At 42.5% G+C, this 21,409-nt stretch overlaps 1 protein-coding gene across 4 annotated transcripts in view; it reads right to left on the bottom strand.

Moving 5' to 3' along the window:
- Nucleotides 1–21,284, bottom strand: part of LOC148409212 (rho GTPase-activating protein 23-like) — an 80,873-nt gene extending 59,589 nt beyond the window's left edge. For 3 of the 4 annotated variants that reach the window (XM_088438265.1, XM_088438267.1, XM_088438268.1), the window contains exons 1-2: nucleotides 4,599–5,355; nucleotides 2,365–2,556 (exon numbers count right to left, since the gene is read on the bottom strand). In XM_088438265.1, the coding sequence (XP_088294391.1) occupies nucleotides 2,365–2,556; nucleotides 4,599–4,802 (396 nt within the window). In that variant the 5' untranslated portion in view covers nucleotides 4,803–5,355. Of the gene's footprint in view, nucleotides 1–2,364; nucleotides 2,557–4,598; nucleotides 5,356–20,828; nucleotides 20,941–21,148 lie in introns of those variants that run through there. The other variant, XM_088438266.1, reaches the window with a different exon arrangement.
- Between the last annotated feature and the right edge of the window lie 125 nt (nucleotides 21,285–21,409).

The following is a 21,409-nucleotide window of genomic DNA, read 5'->3' as shown; positions in this document are numbered from 1 at the left end:
GTTCTACCGGGCCTTTTTGGAAATTCTGGCCCACCATCTGGCGTCTCAGGAGGGGGAAGCAGTGCACCGTTAACACTGTGTACAGTGATGGGGTCCTGCTGACCTCTACTCGGGATGTCGTGAGCCTCTGGGCAGAATACTTTGAAGACCTCCTCAATTGCGCCGACACATCTTCCTCTAAAGAAGAGAGTCTGGAAGCTCTGAAGTGTGGGATCTTCTAACTCTGGGGCTGACGCAACCGAGTTGGTCAAAAAACTTCATGGCAAGGCAGGAGTTCCTAAAGGCTCTGGATGTTGTAGGGCTGTCCTTGTTGACACATCTCTGCAACATTGCGTGGACATCAGGGACAGTGTCCCTGGATTGGCATACTGTGGGGGTGGTCCTGAGGGTGTGTTCCAACTGCAGATGGATCACACTTCTCAGCCTCCCCAGTAAGGTCTACTCAGGGTTGCTGGACAAGAGGGTCCATCAGGAAGTCGAATCTCAGATTCAGGAGGAGCAGTGTAGTTTTTGTACCAGCCATGGAACAGTGGATCGGCTCTACACCTTCACCAGGGTCCTCGAGGGTGCATGGGAGTTTGCCCAACCAACCTACATGTGCTTTGTCGACTTGGAGAAGGTGTTTGACTGTGTCCATTAGGGAGCTCTGTGTGTGTGTGTGTGTGGGGGGGGGGGGGGGGGGGGGCTTCAGGAGTGTGGGGTACCGGACGTACTGATACGGGCTCTTCGCTCCCTGTACGATCATTGTCAGAGTTTGGTTTGAAAGAACTGGGCCAATAGGTGAAGCTCTCTTTTTACCGATCAACCTATGTTCCTGTCCTCACGTATGGTCAAGAGCAGTGGGTCCTGACCGAAAGAACGAGATCCCAGATACAATTAACTGAAATGAATTTCCTCCACTTGGACTCTGGGCTCTTCCCTAGAGATAGGGTGAACAGCTGGGACATCCGGGAGGGACTGCTCCACCATGTTGAGAGGAGCCAGTTGAGGTGTCTCAGTCATCTAGTTAGGGTGCCTCCTGGATGCCTCCCTTGGGAGGTGTTCCAGGCATATCCCACTGGGAGGAGGCCCTGGGTTTAACCCAGGACACACTAGTCTATGTTATTTGGATGGCCTGGGGATCCTCCCGGAGGAGCTGGACGAAGTGGCTGGAGGAGGGAAGTCTGGGCTTCCCTGCTCAAGCTGCTGCCCCCACAACATGACAAAGGAATAGATAAAGTGGTCGCTAATGAATGGATGGACGAATGGATAATCTCTTTGGGGTCCAACTTTCTCTGTATCCTTGATGTTACGACCATAACAAATAGACCTGAAAATGAAGTTATGCAGTGTGTTGCAACAGATGATGATGATTCTTTTGTTCATCATTCTGCTTGTTTCTCATTCAGCTTTTTAGTTAGTGACGTTTGTTGGATGAAAGGGGTAGTGCACGTTTTTCCTCTGCTGACATACAAAACATATCCAGTCTAGTTTTAATAAACCACCTCATCTACTGTCACTGGATTTAAATGATCTTGCTATTATTTTGGTAGGTCTCATGTTTTTACATTATTACCGTCTTATTGCTGGTCCTTTATTTTTGAAGGAGCTAGGAAAGGGAAGTGTCGTAAGTTTTCAACAACTGTCTCGAATAGCTGATGTACATTTTAAAAAAGCGCCAACTCACATTCTGCTGGAATGTGCATCAATCACAACTCAGAAGTTGAGAGTCTCGATTAGTAAACAACTGTCTAACACCTGGTTGAGAAGGGAATGAGGTGAGTATAGTGTTCAATTTATTGCTATATATTTTCATGTTTGTGACTTGAAGTTTAGTAAAACTGCATTGGTAATGTCCATGTTATTCCACTAGAGTGTGCTATCGACTTTGAGTAACTGTGCTATAGAGAAAGGTTTAATATTGTTAGTTAAATGAATCAATGTTTTTCCTTTTTTTGTATATTATCGAGAACATTTTCTATTCATTTTGTATTTTAGCCTGTATTTTAGTGGTGTGTTCACACAAGGAAGGAAAAATAAAAACAGTGAACCATCAAAGAGAACAACTTTATTTCAACCGGGGATGCTTCATTGGGTGTGAAGGCAAACACCTTGTGAACAATGATGCTTGATGCATATAAGCAATTCAAAATTCGGAATTCCTGGGCTTTTTGGTCTGAAAGCCTCTATAGTTGTACTTTTTGGCCACAATTTAAATGAAGACATCATAGCAAGATATACCAAATTTGTACATCCAAGTTTAATTTAAACGAATTAATTTCTAAAGGATGAAAACAGTTGATTTATCATGCAGTGGCTAGAAGGGATTGTGATTGCTTTGGAGGTTCTCCACTTTGTAGGTAATGGTATCTGCAATCTTCTTACCTTGGAGATGTGAAGGTAGGGCTCTGGTGGGTAAACTATGAAGTGTCGCAGAGTGAAACCAAATCCATGCATATTCTTATGGAGGTAAATGGTGTGAATGCCACACCTTGGCAGGCCCTCTGTTTCACCAGATGATAATGGTCGGCGTCTATTATTTGTGGATGACACCATATTATTTTTTAATCCTTGAGCCTATCAGGAGAAAATAAAGATGAAGATGAAAATGTTGGTCATATTATGACTGCTGAGAATAAAAAAAAAAAAACATTGTTATGACCAGAGGTTGAAAAAAGACAAACTTAAGGTTTCTCATCAAATTTTTCCTTGTTCTGCTTCCAGAACACTTTTAAAAAGGCTGTTAGAGAACATTGTCAACCCTTAACGTCATAATCCACATGTACTATTAAAAACAATTGACTGTTCTTAAACCCTTAAGAACCTTGTCCTGTTAGTAAAGTCTTACCCTGAAATGTGCAATAGATTCTTACACTTTATTGATTCAGATGCTGCAGTTCAGGCTTTCCTTTCAAACACCATACTTAACTTCTCTGTTCACAGCCCTTGTTTGGCAACATTAAATTCTTTTGAAGCTGTTTCCTTGAGGTTTTTAGAGGTTGTTGTTGTTGGTTGTTCAGCAGAATATGCCATCCAGGTCTGCTGAGGACACTCTTTCTCATTCCATTATGAAGGTTGTTCCTAGTGACAGCCATGTCTGTTTTTTAAAAATCTGAAACTTATGATTCATTTCAGTTGAAAGAATTCTTCAAAAGTTTCATACACGGAATCCTTCAAAGGCGTTTTTACAATATTATTAGTAAAATAATGATTATAGTTTGTTCATTTTTTATTTTAGTTTGTTATTTTGCTTTTTAGATATGATTTGAATGAATACGCTGCTTGTAAATAAATTAATGTTTTCATCCTTAACGTATTTAGTACTGGTGACAAACCACACACGCAAGCTATTGACAAATCAGTCTGTGACATGGTGGATCTACCACCACAAAATTATGCTATAATGCTTTTATGTGGAATGAAATGTAAATCAAATATGATATGTGAAATATGAAACCTGAGGATGAAAAGATGAGAACGATGGTCATCGCAAAGCCAGTCTCATTGCTCCATAATGTAAGCAGTGTTACTGTTTATTTGTAAATGTGTTGGTGTTGATAATCACGTGCTGGTCATCACATGCCACTTGGAGATGGTCAAGACAAGAGAAGCTATCAAAATGTAAAATAAATAAATCAATCAATCATGCCCTGGTCTATAGTGTTGAAGTAGTCTTTTATTTGAATATTTATAATTCTTGCAACATCAGTGCTAATTTTGTTGTAGTGTGTATTAGTATGGCGTTTCACATTATAGACATGTGCCATGTGAAGGTTTGGAAAAACTGCAGTCTAATTGTGACCTTGGATGGAATTTTCTTTCTTTCTTTGGGTATTTTGCTTGACACAAGTACAGAATAGGGCAATTTGCGCTATTACAGGAAGGAACACAGTCGACTCCCAACCAATCACAGCAGCTCCCAAAAAAACCAACAGTGTTAAAGAGCACACGTTCCTTGACATTGCAGAAGTAGAAATCAACTCAGTGGGGTGTGTCCATGAAATGGACATATGCAAAGAGCATTTTTACAGGCAAGATGTTCCCTTGCAGATGATGTAGTCAGTCATGTTGTGTAGGACATGGGCAACTTTATGTAACACTAGCAGGGATGAGTCAAGACACAAATCCTACGAGACATGACATTTCACGAGATAGATCAAATGTATACCTTTCCTGTTAGGTGCGCTGTGTGACATTTCTTTTTATTTTTCATTTTTGTAGGATCTGTCAATATTTTACCATCCTTTTCTTCAACTGGAAAAGCAAAATATCGCCACAGGTGATTTGAAAGTACTGTATTTTTGAATATACAAGTTGACCTTGTGTATAAGTCGACCTATTCCCCATGTTTTACTTCAATTTGGGTGAATTTTACAAAAACTAGAGTATAATCTACCCCTGACTTTACTGGTTACACATATCATGGCTATCCAGTTAAAACACATGGTGTATGTCATTAAAATGACAAAATTGTATTGTGAGAGTTTGTTGTGTCAGTAGCAGCTCATAATTTAGCATTTGACTACATTAATCTTTTATACATAAAATAATGCCATCATGGTCAACAATAGCATGGCCTAAGACCTTGCTTTAAACAGGTTTCGAATAGCCCATCTTACCCAAGTCGAACATCTATGTTGCATTATCCTCATGGATCCCTGTTTTCTTGGTGATGAGATCGGCGTTGGCTGCGATGAGATAAATCTTAATACTGCCAACCAGATACAGCGAGGCTCTGCATCACTACAGTCCACCCCCATCGAACACTGGAAATGCCATATATGTCCTGAGGGTGCTGGTGCAACACCTGAAATCCTGTGCATAGCACCTCCACCTCCTACAAGTGCATTCTGGGCCGAACATAGCAAAAGTGGTGTTTTTCATTGATGCTCATTATGCTCTTGATTCATTGTTGCTCACCACATGATTGAACGTAAATCATTGCTTATTGAAACAAACTTCCGTCCTGAGTGTAGTTTGGATTCTTGCACTCTTGGTCTCCTGATTTCAGAGCTTCCCCTTGAATTCTTGCAATTGTGTAACCATATCACAATTCACTTGCGATACTTTGTTCAGTTCTCACGCAAGCAGGTCCTCAGTCCGTATGCTGTTTGATTTTGACTTAGTCCTTGTTAAAGTTCAGTCCAATTCAGCACAGGCTCAAGGATGACTTGGTGGCGTGATTTCATCCGTGCAATGTGCCAGCGATCCATCTGTGGTCAGGTGAATTCTCTCCTGTGATCAGCTGAACCAAGACACCACAACAGAGCAAAGGATTGTAGCCACAAAGCCACAGTCAAAAACAAAAAAAATCCTACAAAAGTGCTAGAACATCCATAGCATCCTCCTTAATTTGCTTGCTCTCTTTCTCTCTCTTTCTCTCCTTCTTGACATGCTCTCACTCTCCTTCTTGTCATGCTCGCTCTCTCTTTTCTTTCTGTCTCTGTCTCTCTCTCTCCCTCCCTCCTTGCATCCTTCAGCCATGTTGCCCTCCCTACTCGTGGGGAGGGCAAGACCAAGAGAAATGTTTATCTCTCCCTTTCATATCTCAATTTGCTGACACCTTTCCCTTTTTCTGCTCTTTGAATGTGCTTGTTTGATTTGGGTTTTTGTCTTGATTCCTACAGACTACAAAACATTCCCCATCCAATCTCACGCTCACTTATCCATGCCTCACAATCTCAAAACATTTCATTCATTTTCATCACTATGCAGATTCCCAATCACGAGACAGCCAAAGCAAAACTAACACCATGTGAAGTGTGACGCACTTATGCCCTTCTCCCACTTGCCCTCTACTGAAGCAAAGTAGAACACGTCACATTACGTAGTGATACCAACCAAATAGAAACATGAGACATTCCCAAACATGAAACATTCCCAGCTACATATCCAGCTTTTCATGAAAGAAAATCTGACCAGTAAGCAATCAAAAATACATAACTGGACGTTTAAAATTCTGTAGAAATTACTTGTGAATGCTCAAATTCTGGCACGGTGAAGTGCAATGAAATGATTTGAAATGTAGCATATGAGAATGGGATAGGTTTTAAATCATCGAAAGATATTAAATGAGAGAGTATTGAATTTTTTGAGAATTTGTATCATGGGGGTAGTTGCCAAGAAAGTACCACGATTAGAATTTGTAATTCGAACCTGTCCCTGCGATTGGCTGGCAATAAGTTCAGAGTTTACCCTACCTACTTTTTCAAAGGCTGCATTGCTGTGTTGTGAATTTCGTTGGTGCGTTTGCCTCGTGTGATAGGAGAGCCTGAGTGAGGTTTTAGGATTAGAATGCATAACTCTTTTTTTTTTTTTGGGGGGGGGCGCTATCAGTATTTACGTTAATTAAAAGTTGTTTTTTTTTCTTTATCTGTCTGATCTTCTTCTTATGCAAATATCACATTAGGTCAGTCCTTCTCAAATAGTGGGGCGGATGACCGCAGGGAAAAGATTTTTGTCATGTTTTTGTCATGTGAAGTGTAGTAATAGAAGGATTGGCAGCGTTTTTTTTTTTTGTTTTTGTTTTTTTTTTCAGGCAAATTGATGCACTTGGCACTGTAAAAAAGTATTTAACAGTTGTTGAAAGTTGAATTATGGTGCTTTTTTAATTGTTAAATACATACAGGTTTAGGTATACTTATACAATTGTGACATAGTTATCTTATTTAAAATCAGCAAAACAAGTGGGGGTGTGTGAACGGTGTTCTCTTTCCTTGGTGGGCGCTTTGCAAAATGGAATTGAGAAGCACTGCATTAAGTGGAGACCCACAGCTATTAAAACATGGCAGTGAATTTAAGGCATCATTTGTTTTTATGGATACATTTAACTACACGTGTTGATATGTCCAATTTGGCACAAAGTCACATCACATTTTTAAATCAATAATACAATGCGATGTGTAAAAAGTAATATCCATGTGGTAGTTTTGACCTATTTAGCTTTACTGCTTCCAAAATGTTAAAAAAAAAGAATGAAAAAAGAAAAAAATGGCATTTCAAAGACCATCTGGCTGTCACAGTTCTTCAGTTCAGCCACCTCATTTCCAGCCTCATCACACCTGTTCAGCCCTCCTGCCATTAAACCCCAAACACCAACACCTGCTACCACTCACCCACCCAGTATAAAACTGTATATTTCCTTCACAGCCCGCCAGATTGTCTCCATGCGTCACGCCGAGCATTTCTCGCATTCCGTTCTGTCTGTTTGCCCGTGGATAGAATCTGCCTGCCCCTCGACTAGCCGATAGCCAGCCAATCATTTTTTACCTTTTGTGCCTAGACCTTGCACATGTTCGACAACCCACTAGCCTGCCGACCCCCTTGACAGCCCGTCCGAGTCCCTGACCCGTTGGTTCCCCATCATCCGATTACCTTCCATGCTCCGGCCCCGCTGATCCAAAGAACGCTTTCTCCAGCGGCTCAAACCTGTCAGCCCCGCAAGTATCCTTCTGCCAATAAACTTTCAGTCACTGGACTCACCTGTCTGTACGTGCTCTTGGGTTCTCAATCTTGCAGCCGTGACTACAATCTGGCTAGACCAAATGGACCCAGCATACCAACTCTTCACCACATTGTCTCCAGTTTCAAGCCTACCGTCCGCGTCGCTGCTGCTCGACGTTCCTGAGCCCCAAATTGGCGTTCCGGAGCGCTATCAAGGTGACCCTGAAACATGCGACGCATTTCTGACCAACTGCCCACTCCTATTTGCTCTTCATCCTCGAACTCTCACCTCCGAGTGCGCTAATGTGGCTTTTGTAATAAATCACCTTACCGGCTTGGTCTGATTGTGGGGAATGGCGGAATGGAGGAGAAACTCGTCCGCTTGCGTCTCCTTCCAGGCATTAGAGGAGGAGATCCTGAAGGTTTTTGGGCTCAGCTACGCTAGTGCGGAAGTGGGACGGGGACTCCTTGAGCTGCAACAAGGTGACAGAACCGTGTCGGATTTCGCCATTGACTTCCACACACTAGCCAGCCAGAACCACTGAAACACTCCTCCTTTGGTGGACGCCTTCCTGCATGGTCTAACCACTCGTCTGAAGGACGACTTAGTGTCGCACATGATTCCCACCACCTTGGATGGGGTAATTAGTCTGGTGACCCGGATAGATATTCGCCTGCAACATCGGTTACGCGAACGTCAACGAGAGACGCCGCACCAGTGGGTTTCTTTGTCCACCATGGCAATATCTCATTCGGTGAGAACACCAGCGCCCTCCGGAGGCAGGAGTGCATCAATGCAGTCGGCCTGCGCCCCACTGACTCATGAAGAACGGCAAGGCCGCCACTCCCCTCGGCTTTGTCTGCATTGTGGAGGATCAGGACATTTTATTTCCACATGCACGGTAAAAGGCCCTGTCCCAGCCCTGTATGGGATAGGAATAGGTCAAGTAACTCTTTCCCTGTCCTGTGACAGAGCTCTCCTGCGAGTCCAACTTTTCCTGCCTGAAGGCCACACACACCGTTGGAACCCTGGTAGATTCTGGGGCAGATGCAAACGTCATAAGCTAAGAGCTAGTAATCCCACTCGGCCTTAAGTTTCCCCCTGTCTGAGCCAACACCAGACAATGCCTTGGATGGACGCCCCCTGGGGGTGATCACACACCATACCGCTCCTCTTGCTCTGCCCCTGACAGGCAACCACCAGGAAATATTTTGATTCTGTATTCTAGATCGCCCACAGATACCTCTGATTCTGGGGTTGCCTTGGGTCTGCCGTCACAATTCCCACATAAGTTGGGAGAAGGGAGTCATTCTGGGTTGGGGCCCGTCATGTCATCTCTCCTGCCTCCAACGCTCCTCTGGTCAAGAGTTCTGCACTGCCGTGCCAGTTCAAGTGGACATTGCCGGTGTGCAGCCAGAATACCACAACCTCAGCCTGGTTTTCAGCAAGGCTCGTGCAACTTCCCTGCCTCCTCATCGGCCCTATGACTGTGATATTGACTTATTGCATGGGACGGCATCCCCAAAGGGTCAGCTATATTCACTGTCGGGCCCAGAACGGCAGGCCATTGAAAAATATGTCCACGAGTCGTTTTGCAGCAGGCATCATCCGGCCATCGTCCTTGCCAGCAGGGGCAGGTTTCTTCTTCTCAGAGAAAAATGACAAAACTTTCCGTCCTTGCATTAATTATCGTGGTCTCAATAACATCACTGTTACGAATCCGTACCCCCTTTCACTGATGGCCTCTGGATTTGAGCTTCTGCAGGACGCTTCACCAAGCTCGACCTACACAACGCCTACCATCTGGTACAGATCAGGGAGATGAATGGAAGACTGTGTTCAATACACCACTCGGACACTACGAGTACCTCATGAAGCCTTTTAGGCTCACCAACGCCCCTGCGCTCTCCCAAGTGCTGGTCAATGACGTCCTGCAAGATATGCTTGACGAATTTGTGTTTGTGTACCTTCATGACATCCTCATCTCATGTCTTCCACGTCCGCTCTGTTTTGCAACGCCTGCTATAAAACTCCCTTTACGTCAAGGCCGAGAAATGTGACTTCCATTCTTCCTCCATCTCTTTCCTGGGCTAAGTAATCTCCAAAGATCACATCAGCATGGACCCCGCAAAAGTTTCTGCAGCCACCCCCTTGTCCATGCCTGAAACCCGGAAGCAGCTCCAACGCTTTCTTGGCTTTGCAAACTTCTACTAACGGTTCATCAGGAATTATAGCACTATAGCCCAGCCACTCACATCTCTCACAAGTCCGAAATTCAAATATCTATGGAATCCCTCTGCTGATGAGGCATTCCGGAACTTGAAGAACAACTTCACCTCGGCTCCCATGCTCCAGATCCAGAACGGCAATTCGTCGTTGAGGTGGATGCCTCTGATATCGGGGTTGGAGCTGTTTTCTCTCAGTAGTCGGCCAAGGACCACAAGCTCCATCCTTGTGCCTTCTATTCTCGACGTCTCACCTCCACTGAGGCAAACTACGTTATTGGAAACTGTGAACTTGTGGTTCAGATAGCCTTTGAGGAATGGCGACAGTGGCTAGAAGGTGCCAAAATTCCTTTCCAGGTTTGGACAGACCATGAATACCTGGAGTATATTCGACAGGCCAAAAGTCTAAATTCTCGCCAAGCCCGCTGGGCACTCTTCTTTACGTGATTTAACTTCACCCTCTCCTACCGCCCTAGATCCTGGAATGTTAAACTCTCCAGGCAGTTTGAGCGTGGAGATGGACCGAGTAAGGAGCCAAAACTGATTCTGCCCCTGTCTTGCATCATTGGTACGCTTACATGGGACATAGAGGAAAAAGTAAAGTCTGCTGCCAGAGGTCAGCCCACAGCTACCACCTGTCCTACTAAGTCTCTGCCTGTTCCTGCCTCCCTTCGCTCGGCGGTCCTGCAATGGGCTCATTTGTCAAAACTGACTTGTCATCCAAGTCACTTGTTCAATGTACGATGAACGTCCTGCGCCGACGGTTCTGGTGGTTCTCCACGGAGGAAGACGTGTGTGAGTTTGTCCAGGCCTGCCCCGTTTAAAACCAACACAAGCCCTCCCATCAACCCTCTGCTTGTCTACTGTACCTCCTTCCGATTCCGCATTGTCCTTGGTCACATATAGCTCTTGACTTCATCCTCGGCCTGCCACCACCCAAAGGCAATACTGTCATTCTGTCTGTAATCGACTGTTTCAGTAAGATGGCCCATTTTGTCCCACTCCCCAAGCTCCCCTGGGCCAAAGAGACAGCACAAGTCCTCATTAATCATGTCTTCCGCTTTCATGGGCTAACTCTGGATATTGTGTCAGTTTAGAGTGGCCTTTTCGAAGGAGTTCTGCCGACTCATTGGGCCAACTGTCAGTCTGTCCTCTGGGTTACACCCGCAGACAAATGGGCAAACAGAAAGAGTGAACCAGGAGATTGCCTGGCATCACGGGATCCATCTTCCTGGCCGATCCAAATCCAGTGGGCGGAGTTTGCCCACAACTTGTTAACCGGCTCACACACAGGGATTTCCCCATTTCAATACGTCCGCGGCTAACACACCCCGCTATTCCCAGCTCTAGACAATGACACTTCTTGCCCATCCACCCTTGCCTTCATCTGGACCGGACCTGGGCTCGAGCACGTGCAGCCCTGCTGCGGGCCAGTGACCGCTACGTACGGACCGCCAACTGACGGCGCACCCCAGCCCCGACATACCAAGTGGGCCAGAAGGTCTGGCTGTCAACCAGGAATCTGCGTCTTCATATGGAGTCTAGGAAGCTGGCACCTCACTTTGTTGGGCCCTTTTGAATCCAGAAGGTGCTATGTTCCGTGGCTATACGCCTCGTCCTGTCTCGATCCATGTGTATCTACCCAACCTTCCATGTCTCCCAAATCAAGTCTGCAGTGGACAGTCCCCGGATCAGCCATCCAGGTCTTTGGGGCGTTGTAGGGCACATGATCGAACATGAAAACAATGGAGAGTTTATGGTCTGGTGAATGTCTGCTCCATTGTGTTTCTGCCTTGACAGTGTATGCGTGCGCCTACTGCCTCAACAGTGTGTGTGCCTTTGCTCTGGGTGCGTTTGATGACTAACACGACACCTCCCTGTAGGTGTAAAAGCGGGAGTCGGGGCGGAAGGAGATGGCAACTTCACAGGGACGTGCTGTGTAACTCATTAAACACACACACACAGTCTAGCACACGTTGTTGTCAACAGGCAGAGAGGAGCAAAGACGTTTACCAGACCGTTGCAAATCTCTTCCCTAGATTTCTTTTATAATAAAATGGTATTTGAGTGTAAACTCGCCATAGTTTGATCATGTACAGATCTGACTTAAATTCAACATCGAGGTCGCTGTTAATATGACCGCAGCTGTGTGAGACTTTAAAGGAAAGGGTAGTGATGAGCGCTCAGGGCCAGCAAGGCCTTCTCTGCTGGCCTAATATAACCTGAAATTAACATAACTATAATAAACTGTAATAATTATAATAACTATAATAAAGAAAAATCATTTTAAATTTATTTTTACTAAATATATACAATTTATTTATCAAATTTTTCCCCAAATTCTGCTCTATTTGTGTCATACTATATCCATATGGTTACACTCCAAGTGCTGCCGTTTTAGTGTAGTGTTTTTTGCCAATTAGAATTCAGCTAACGTGTGTCACTAGGCAGATTTTCAGGCAGATATTCTAGGTATTGCTCTGAGGCGCTCGGGCATTCACTTGAACAAGTAGAAGGCTTCTAAGCAGTGTGGAATGACGTACTGTGTACGGGCCCATATTTTTGTTAGACAGCTGCAATAGCCAAACGACCCATAAAAACGCCTTCTGGAAATTTTACGCAGAATGTGACGTAACTGGATGCTCACTGCAGGAAGGCAGTGCTATAGTGATCCTCCATGTTTAATGGTGGAAGTAGTTAAATGAAGAAAAAAAACATGTTGCTCAACCAGGTAAAGTTAACGTAAGCATATACCGAAGCCAGGCTTGCTTTTTTTTTTTAACCCACAATGGATAAAGAAGAGCAAAACGGAAATTGGACCGACGAGACTTTCAGCATTAGCGTCCATGTCAATACAAAAGGATTTATTACTGAAAATGAAACAAGAAGACAAACTCTACAAGCAAGTCATGAAATTCTTTCTGAGGAAAAAAAAGAAAGGATTTTGTACTGAAATAACTTGGGCACAGCTTTTTTGGGTGAGTTAATATGGTTTTGTCATTTTTTGTCATTCATATTCAGTTGTTATGTTTGGTTGGCTTTTGTTGTTGTGAGGTTTTGTTCATATTTCTGTTCCACTCACGTCTGCCTTTATTGTTTGTGTTTTTGTATGATTTTGTCCACCTATCTGGTGATACTTTGTCCATCCAATTTTGCTCCCTTTCGGTCCTGCCTCATTTCCTTGTTAAAACCTTCTTTTTAGGAACATATTTCTGTCTTCCAGCATTTATTAGCATACAATCTTGTTAAGGCTTGCCTGCTTTTTGTGGACTTCATAAAACTTTGTGGACAGATAATTTGAAATGATTGTACCGTATATATAAATTTTGGCACGTATAATGATGAGCTTTAATTGCTGATGCGGGTTTATTGATGTTTAAGTGCTCTGAAAAAAAGCCTGTGTGCGTGCGCATGGGGGTCCATTCACTGAAGGCACTGAAGTGTGAAAGGCACTTCAAAGGAAAAGGGCTAACTGCTTACATACTGTACAGGGTATAAGGCTTAATCATTTAAGACTGAAGTAAATATGTGTACTGCAGTAATATTTGACTTAAATAATATGTATAGCATGTCGACTTTTCACATTAAAAAAAAAAGTTTAATTTTTACTTCATAGGTTTTAGTTTTTGCGGGGAGAATCCGGTCCCCATTAACCGCAAAAAACGATGGATCACTCTATAAAACATATATAAATATATGTGTAAAGTCGGGAAAAAATAATTGTCCTTTTGGGTTTCTTTTATTTGAAGCTTCAAATACACAAGTTTAATAGAACAGCAAAGTGGTCTGTCAAAGAGTGTGCAGGAGTAAGTAAATGTAAAGATTTGTATTCACTCACAAAGGAAGATGAAAACCAGCCCCAGAGTAGAAGTACCAGTAATTAAAACAAAGAAGGGAAGGTAAACCAATGATGTACATATTGTACATTTAGCAGTGTTGGACTCTTATCAGTCGGTCGTGATTCTAGATAGGTAGAGAGTTCCCATGTGTGTTGGTGAAAGGGTCTTTGTTAAATAAAAAAAAAAAAAAGACTGTGCAGAGGAGCCGAAAGGTGTTTTTACAGACATCTTTAACACCTCCCTGAGGCAAGCCATTGTGCCATCAAGCTTCAAAGCTACCACCATCATACCTGTGCTAAAGAAATCCTCCCCATCCTGCTTCAACGACTATTGTCCGGTGGCACAGACACCCATCATCATGAAATGTTTTGAACGACTAGTCCTGTCACACATAAAATCCATCCTGCCCCCCAGGCTGGACCCTTATCAGTTCGCCTACAGGGCAAAGCGATCCATGGACGATGCAATCTGCTCTGCCCTCCACCCGGTACTCACCCACCTGGACAAGAAAGACTCATATGTGAGAATGCTGTTCACAGACTTCAGCTCAGCGTTCAACACCATAATACCCCAACAACTCACCTGCAAACTGGACAAACTGGGCCTCAGCCCCTCACTCTGCAACTGGCTGCTGGATTTCCTCAGCCAGTGGCCTCAGGTGGTGCGTGTTGGCAACAACATCTCAAGCAGGATCACCCTGAGCACGGGGGCCCCACAAGGCTGTGTGCTCAGCTCCCTCCTCTTCACCCTACTGACACACGACTGCACCGCAACCCACAGCTCCAACCACCTCGTGAAGTTTGCTGACGACACAACACTGGTGGGCCTCATCTTCAACGGCGACGAGACCCACTACAGGAAAGAAGTGGAGCTTCTGACTAGATGGTGCAAAGACAACAACCTCCTGCTAAACATCAGCAAGACCAAAGAGATGGTCATCAGTTTCCAGAGAAGCCGCACCCAACACCCCCCACTGACCATCGATGGTGCTGCAGTGGAGAGGATGAGCAGCACTAAGTTCCTCGGGGTGCACATCAGCGATGACCTCTCCTGGACCACCAACACTGCATCTCTGGCCAAGAAAGCACAGCGGCGTCTCTACTTCCTGCGCAAACTGAAGCAGGCAAGTGCCGCGCCACCCATCATGACCACATTCTACAGAGGAACCATCGAAAGCATCCTCACCAGCTGCATCACCGTGTGGGGCGGGAGCTGCACTGACTACAACAGGAAGGCTCCACAACGCATCGTGAGGACAGCTGAGAGGATTATTGGTGCTCCACTCCCCTCGCTGCAAGAGCTGTACACCACCCACCTCAGCCGCAAAGCCGTCACGATTGTCACCGATACAAGCTACCCTGCACACAGTCTGTTCAGCCTCCTGCCCTCCGGAAAGAGGTATAGGAGCCTCCGCTCACGCACCACCAGACTCAGGAACAGCTTCATCCACCAGGCTGTGAGACTGCTGAACTCTCCCCCCTTCCCACCCATGAAACTGCTGAACTCTCTCTCTCTCTCCCCTCCTCTCTCCCACATTCAGCCCCAGCCAGAAGAAACACCTCGCTGGCCCCCCACCTAAACTCAAACTTTGCTCATGCACTTGCAAAATTTTCACAGACTTGCTGCTGCCATATTTATTTATAATTGTACTTCTATTGCACTAGTGATTACACTTAGAACTGTAACAACTACCTCAAATGCACACAACTGGGACAACCACTGTCAGAGTTGTCTTGCTTTGTCTCGTACTGTTGGAGTGTCTTGTCATATGCTGCTACTTATGTCTTGTCTTGGGGTAATCTTGCCATACCTGGTTTTTCGTATTTAGTTTTTAGTTTTAGTTATTAGTTTAGCAACACTAGGCAAAGTAGATCAAGTATACTGCACTTTACATTATTTCTATAGATTTGAATCTAGTTTTTAGGATTGTCTCATCTTGCGCACCTGCACTTTGTTATTGTACATGTAAAACGCAGAGGATAGTGAGAAACGCAATTTCAATTCCTTTCTTGTTAAGCACATGTGAAAAAATTGACAATAAACTTGACTTTGACTTTGATATATATATATATATATATATATATATATATATATATATATATATATATATATATATATATATATATATATACATGTATATATATATATATATATATATATATATATATATACACATGTATATATATATATATATATATATATATATATATATATATATATATATATATATATATATATATATATGTGTATATATATATATATATGTGTATATATATATATATATATATATATATATATATATATGTGTATATATATATATATATATATATATATATATATATATATATATATATAAAACAACATAATCAGTAAACGGGATGTTTTGTTCACCTTCAAGACCCCTGGGCAAAAGCAATCCAGCGGAAGACATTTATCAGGTCAGGATCAAACACACACGCACACACACACACACACACACACACACACACACACACAACACACATCAAGCTTTCATTATTCTATTTTAAGCAAAGATGAAGTCAAGTGAACTGGAGCGGAGAAGACAAATACACACTCACACAAGTACGCACAAGTCCATCCCCAAGTCACCACTCAAACTACCACACTAGAATTCCTTGGTCTCGAAATGAATTGCATGCTGATAGTGAGTCCATTTATAAGACTGTTAAAAAAAAAAGATAAATGGATACCGGATGCAGAATTGAAGTCGGACAGATGTCTTTGATCGGTTCTGTGAATTATGTGCTGTATGAATGTATTTAGGGGCAACGTTATGTCTTTTATTTGCATGAGTGTGATTGAGTTATAGGAATGTTTTCTGTAGCCCCAGTTCCTTATTTGCAGTATTTGCATAATACTGTAAAGTAATTTCATTACATTTTAGTAATTTAAAGACACAAAGCAGTTGCGCACATTTGGGTTTTTTTTTGGTCATCTTTTACCTGACATTACTTTCACTTGAGGTCTAAGATCATCTTGAATGCATTCTCTGAGTCATTGATATTTTTAACTGTCAGTTTTGGATACGTCAAAGAATAAACCATGGCAAAATTATTATTTTTTTTTATATACATTTTTTTGTTGAGACTCTATAAACAGTATACAAGTTTATGTAGTAAATAAAAAAGTGATTTAAATAGTTACATTGCAACTTCTTAGGATCCAATCTGTGATCATTTACTTTTAAATATTCTGTTCATGTAAAGCACTGGTGTCAAACTGCAGTCTTCGAGGACCAGTATCCTGTATGTTTTTGAACCCTCTCTCTCAAACACACCTGATTCAAATGATTAGGATCATTTTCAAGCTCCTGCACAGCCGGCTAATAAACTCATAATTTAAATCATTTGGAACATTGGCGATTTAAATTCTTATTAAATATGAAATGTATGGTACTGACATTTCTAACAGGAAGTATAACATCTTGTTGGCGAACTGTGCTTCTCAACATGTGGTTGCCACGCCCCCTTTATGATGTCATTCAACGCCACCAGCTACAAAACATTCATCTAGCTATCATCTTGACCGCTTATGCTGACAAGGATCGCAAAGTGATTGATGGAGCAGAAAACAGCCATTTTGTTGACATGACAATGCAAAACAGTGTCTAGAGAATCACGCTCACTGACTCACGTGCCTCCTATCAAATCATTCTCTGTGGAAACCCAGTACTCATAACAACAGTTCCGCAGTGGGAGACTGACATTGAATGTCCGGCTGTGTGCTCCTAAACATACATTTTCATCACTTCTGCATTTTCTACAGTAAAACGTTATAACTAATAAGTTAAACACTCTTATTTACTTGGCTGACAAGGTGCAAAATCTCCCGGGTGGTGAAGGGGCAGTGTGGGGGAGGTACAAGTTTCTTCTGTTGTCAAGACGTTTTTTTCAAGTCCTGTAAATCTGATTGGGTGGGGCCAGTGTGAGCTGTTTGTCTGACACCCCCATTTTTGCCACTTTTTTGCCTGTTTTTTTGTGGTGTTACTTGTTTCCATTACTATAATATAGACTCGCTAAGCAGTTGACTGTGCAGTTAAATGTGTGAGGATACTAATCATAGATGAGTGCTTTCACATTAAAAAGGCCATATTCACAACCGAATGATGTACAGATGCTATTAGAGCAAGCCGGGGGATTTATGTCACCTCCCTGTCCAAATATTTGCCCATACATGTCCCATACATTCGTAAGAAAACCAAAATTCTGAATCTTTGAATCATGCCAAGTATTTTAATGCAACTCACATTTCCAGGCACCAAAGTTTCTAAAGACATCTATAATAGTCCAATTACCGTATTTCTCCAAGTACAAGTTGATTTTTTTTTCTTTTTATCATTTGCAACCCCCATATTAGGTGGGTCAACTTATACAGCATAACTCAAAACAGACCAATTTTTGTGTTTGAATAACATTACTGTAATTTGAATATGAAGTAAGCAAAAGCATGTCATTTACAAGGTTTCTAATATTACCACTAATTCATAATAGCATGCATCTGTTTAAGAGCGTTTGCACAGAAAATAACAAAAACACACTTTTGTCAAGCGCCACCTAATTGCCTTTGTTGTCAACAAGAGGGCTGTGTGGATAATTTTTTTCAGTGTACTTTGATGCAATATGAAATAGACTTGACTTGTCTCCTTCAGTACATGGATGTGATCTTGAATGGATGTCGGCAAGTCGGGGGAAACACAGTGAAGGGCAACATCCACTCTCTGATCTCACAACAGTTGTCACTCGGGTAAAGAACATCAGCAAATCATCTCCCAAGACCTTCATTTTGAACAAATGGACGGGACAGAAGATTACTACCCGTGGAAGAATAATGTGATTGTTTGAATAAATGAATTCTGTGAGTTACATGGGAGGAGCTATTTAGCCTGTGCATGTATATAGTGATGGTGAAATTTAGGGCTTTTAGACAGATTAATATTCATCTGTGTCAAAAAAATTAAGCATTCAAGTTATAAATTAAAAAACGTTAACAGCTATTCAATGCGGCAGATTTCGCAGACAGAAATATGCAGATACAGTATACTGTAGTGTTATGCGTTGCACAAAATAAAATGCTTCCCTACATCAAAATACAAGCTTTCCTGCAACATTTAGTTCTTGGATCGAAGCTTTTCGTCGACATAAGTCCCGCAGTGCATAGCAAGAACAGTGCATTATGGGAGTCAGGCTAAGACATTCGATGAATTCATTAAAGGCTTGCAAAAGTAATAAGTTGTCCGTTAGAGCCCCCCGGTGGTTTTGGGGTCTCAATACAAAAATGTTTATTGCACCCTGCCTCTGAGTTGCCGTTGAAAGGATTAATGCAAAAATTGTGAGGAATGCATGATAAAACATTGGATTTTTCAGATTCCCAATTTTAAATGGCATTAAACGAGCCCAACATGGGCTAAAGTTGACACCTATAGGGTCTACGTCTCAGCCTCCCATTTGCAAACATTTAAAAGGGAAGGCAGGACGGCATATTGAAAGTTGACATGTTTTGACAAGCTATGCAATATTTTAGCCTCCTACTTGTGTTTTTTTGTGTGATTTTTCTTTGATATCACACATCAAAAACATGATAAAGTCCAAATTGGGTCAAAATTTCCGCCAGGGGTTAATATGACAACTTGTTCACCCATTTTTATGACTTGTGCGATGAATGAATGCAAAAATGTTGCAGGATTTGAGACAATTCAAGACCCTGTGGAATATTATGTTATCAATATGATATAAGTGATGGATAATGTAGAAAACATCAGATACATAATCATCTGCATAGATGCAGCAAAGCATTTGCTACTTGATCAACAAGAGTAAATATGAAACTACCTTTGACCACAAGTGACACTATGATGCAAAGACTGAACCAATAGTTCTGACCATTAAAATTCTGAAAAATACACCAAAGCAACTAAGAAAAAACTAATTGCATTACTTAACATTTTTGACAAATGTTTGACAAATACAGTGGGCCCCCGTGTTACGAACTTAATCCGTTCAGCTGCTACGCTCGTAACTCGAATTGCTCGTATGACGGGCAATCCAAACCTATGTTAATTAGTGAATGCGTGCAACGCGTGCAAAAACCTTTGGTAAAAACATCACGACTTTATACACATATTAAAAATTAGTAACATAATCTACTGTACGGTTAAATTAAATAACATAAATATACAAAGGAAAAATGACATTTACCTTTGGGGTGACGTGACTTGAGCTGGGTGGAGGCGGAGGGGAGCAGAGACCAACCCGCAGAATTTATTGATTTATTTTCTTAAACGGGAACTTTTCTCAAACTAGAACATATCACCGGCGGTTTCCTTCTCTTTGATCCATAATAGAAGAAGCCTCTTCATTTTGTTGTCGATCGAGGTCCGTCCCCCGGCAAGGAAAGTCTTGCCCTTAGAAGATTGCCGAGCGGTTACGGCCATACTCACGAGCAAGGTTAACTATGCGTGCGCCTCCTTCGTATTTTTTTATTATCTCCTGCTTGGTTTCTATTGTCATCATCCTCTTACTTCTTCCTTTACCGCCACTTGCAATTTTAGAAGCCATGTCTAACAGATAAAGTTTGCAAAGTCTTCACAACATTCCTTCCTTCCGTTTTTCACTCATTTTCTCTCCTTCCTTCCATCCCGACCAGCTGTGCCATCAAGCCAGATAAAGGCGTTCGGCCAATAGCGTATCGGCATTTCTGTGATTGACGTGACGCCGGCCAATAGCATATCCGCATCTCCGTGAGTGAGACCGGGACTGTGACCTTAATCGACCAATAGCATATCGCATCTCCGTGTCTGACTCCGTGACTGACACCGTGACTGAGACAATGACCTTGACATTGTAAGAGCAATAGCGTTCAGCATTACAGTGACAAGTGTGAACATTTGATTTTGTTGATGCAGCAAAGCGAAAATAATTGTACAATCACATTGACCGGCATGTCAGATTGTTCGTAAGACGAAAGGTTTACGTGTAAGAGGGGGACAAAAAACGCCGCGGTCCACGCTTGTAAGTCGAAAAGTTCGTAAAAGAGGGAGTTCGTAAACCGGGGGCCCACTGTACTTGATTATGCTTGTTAGCCACAAAATACATTAATTTCACCAGTAATATAACAGAAGTCTTAAAGGGGGAAAAAGACTTCTAAATTATCAGAGTAAAAAGAATGTAAAGTTTTGTCTTATAATTGATTCTCATATTGCGTACGCCACCATTCAATGTTTTCGCTACAATTTTTGACTTCGTGTGTGTGTGTGTGTGTGTGTGTGTGTGTGCGTGCGTGTTTGTGTGTGTGTGAAAACCACGAAAGTACAGTTTGGCTCACCTGGTTCATGATGTTCAGTTAGACTCTGGGTGACTTCCAAATGTCGGGAGGTTGTTAAAGTGGAAGATGTGAGAGAGCAGACACCTCTTCACACAAACACCCAAGCAGACACCTCAGGGTCAAAAACACAAATGATCGGAACACATCAGTTCACATCAATGTTTCCCTCTCTTCTTTGACGAACAATTGGTTCCCCTCTTCCTCATACTTCCTCTTCTCACTCTTATCACACAACCTATTCTGGTCCCTTAATCATTTGATCTCATAAAACTAGATATTTTAAAAAAATATATAAAAGTATCAATTTAGGTTGTATATACCTTCCATGCTCCCGTCTTCCTTTCTACAGAATCTTGCTGGTTGAAATGTGGCCTTAAAGTGCTTTTCCTTCGCCTCTTGCTTTGTTTGTGCTGCCTTTCCTCATGTAAATCCTTCAAGCTTTTTTTCCCCTCTCCCGTGCTGTACACAGCATTAGTGAGAGAATGGGATGAGGGGAAGGATCAGGGGGATCGAGTGCATGTACCATGTGACATGACAGTAAAGTGGGATTCCCAGCTGTCACACACTCGAAGAGCTTCAAA

Source organism: Hippichthys cyanospilos, chromosome 17, assembly GCF_059441005.1.
Source record: "Hippichthys cyanospilos isolate Australia breed blue-spotted pipefish chromosome 17, RoL_Hcya_1.0, whole genome shotgun sequence".
Taxonomy (NCBI): domain Eukaryota; kingdom Metazoa; phylum Chordata; class Actinopteri; order Syngnathiformes; family Syngnathidae; genus Hippichthys; species Hippichthys cyanospilos.
The sequence above is the reverse complement of the archived record's forward strand: the minus strand, read 5'-3'. Positions and strand labels throughout refer to the sequence as shown.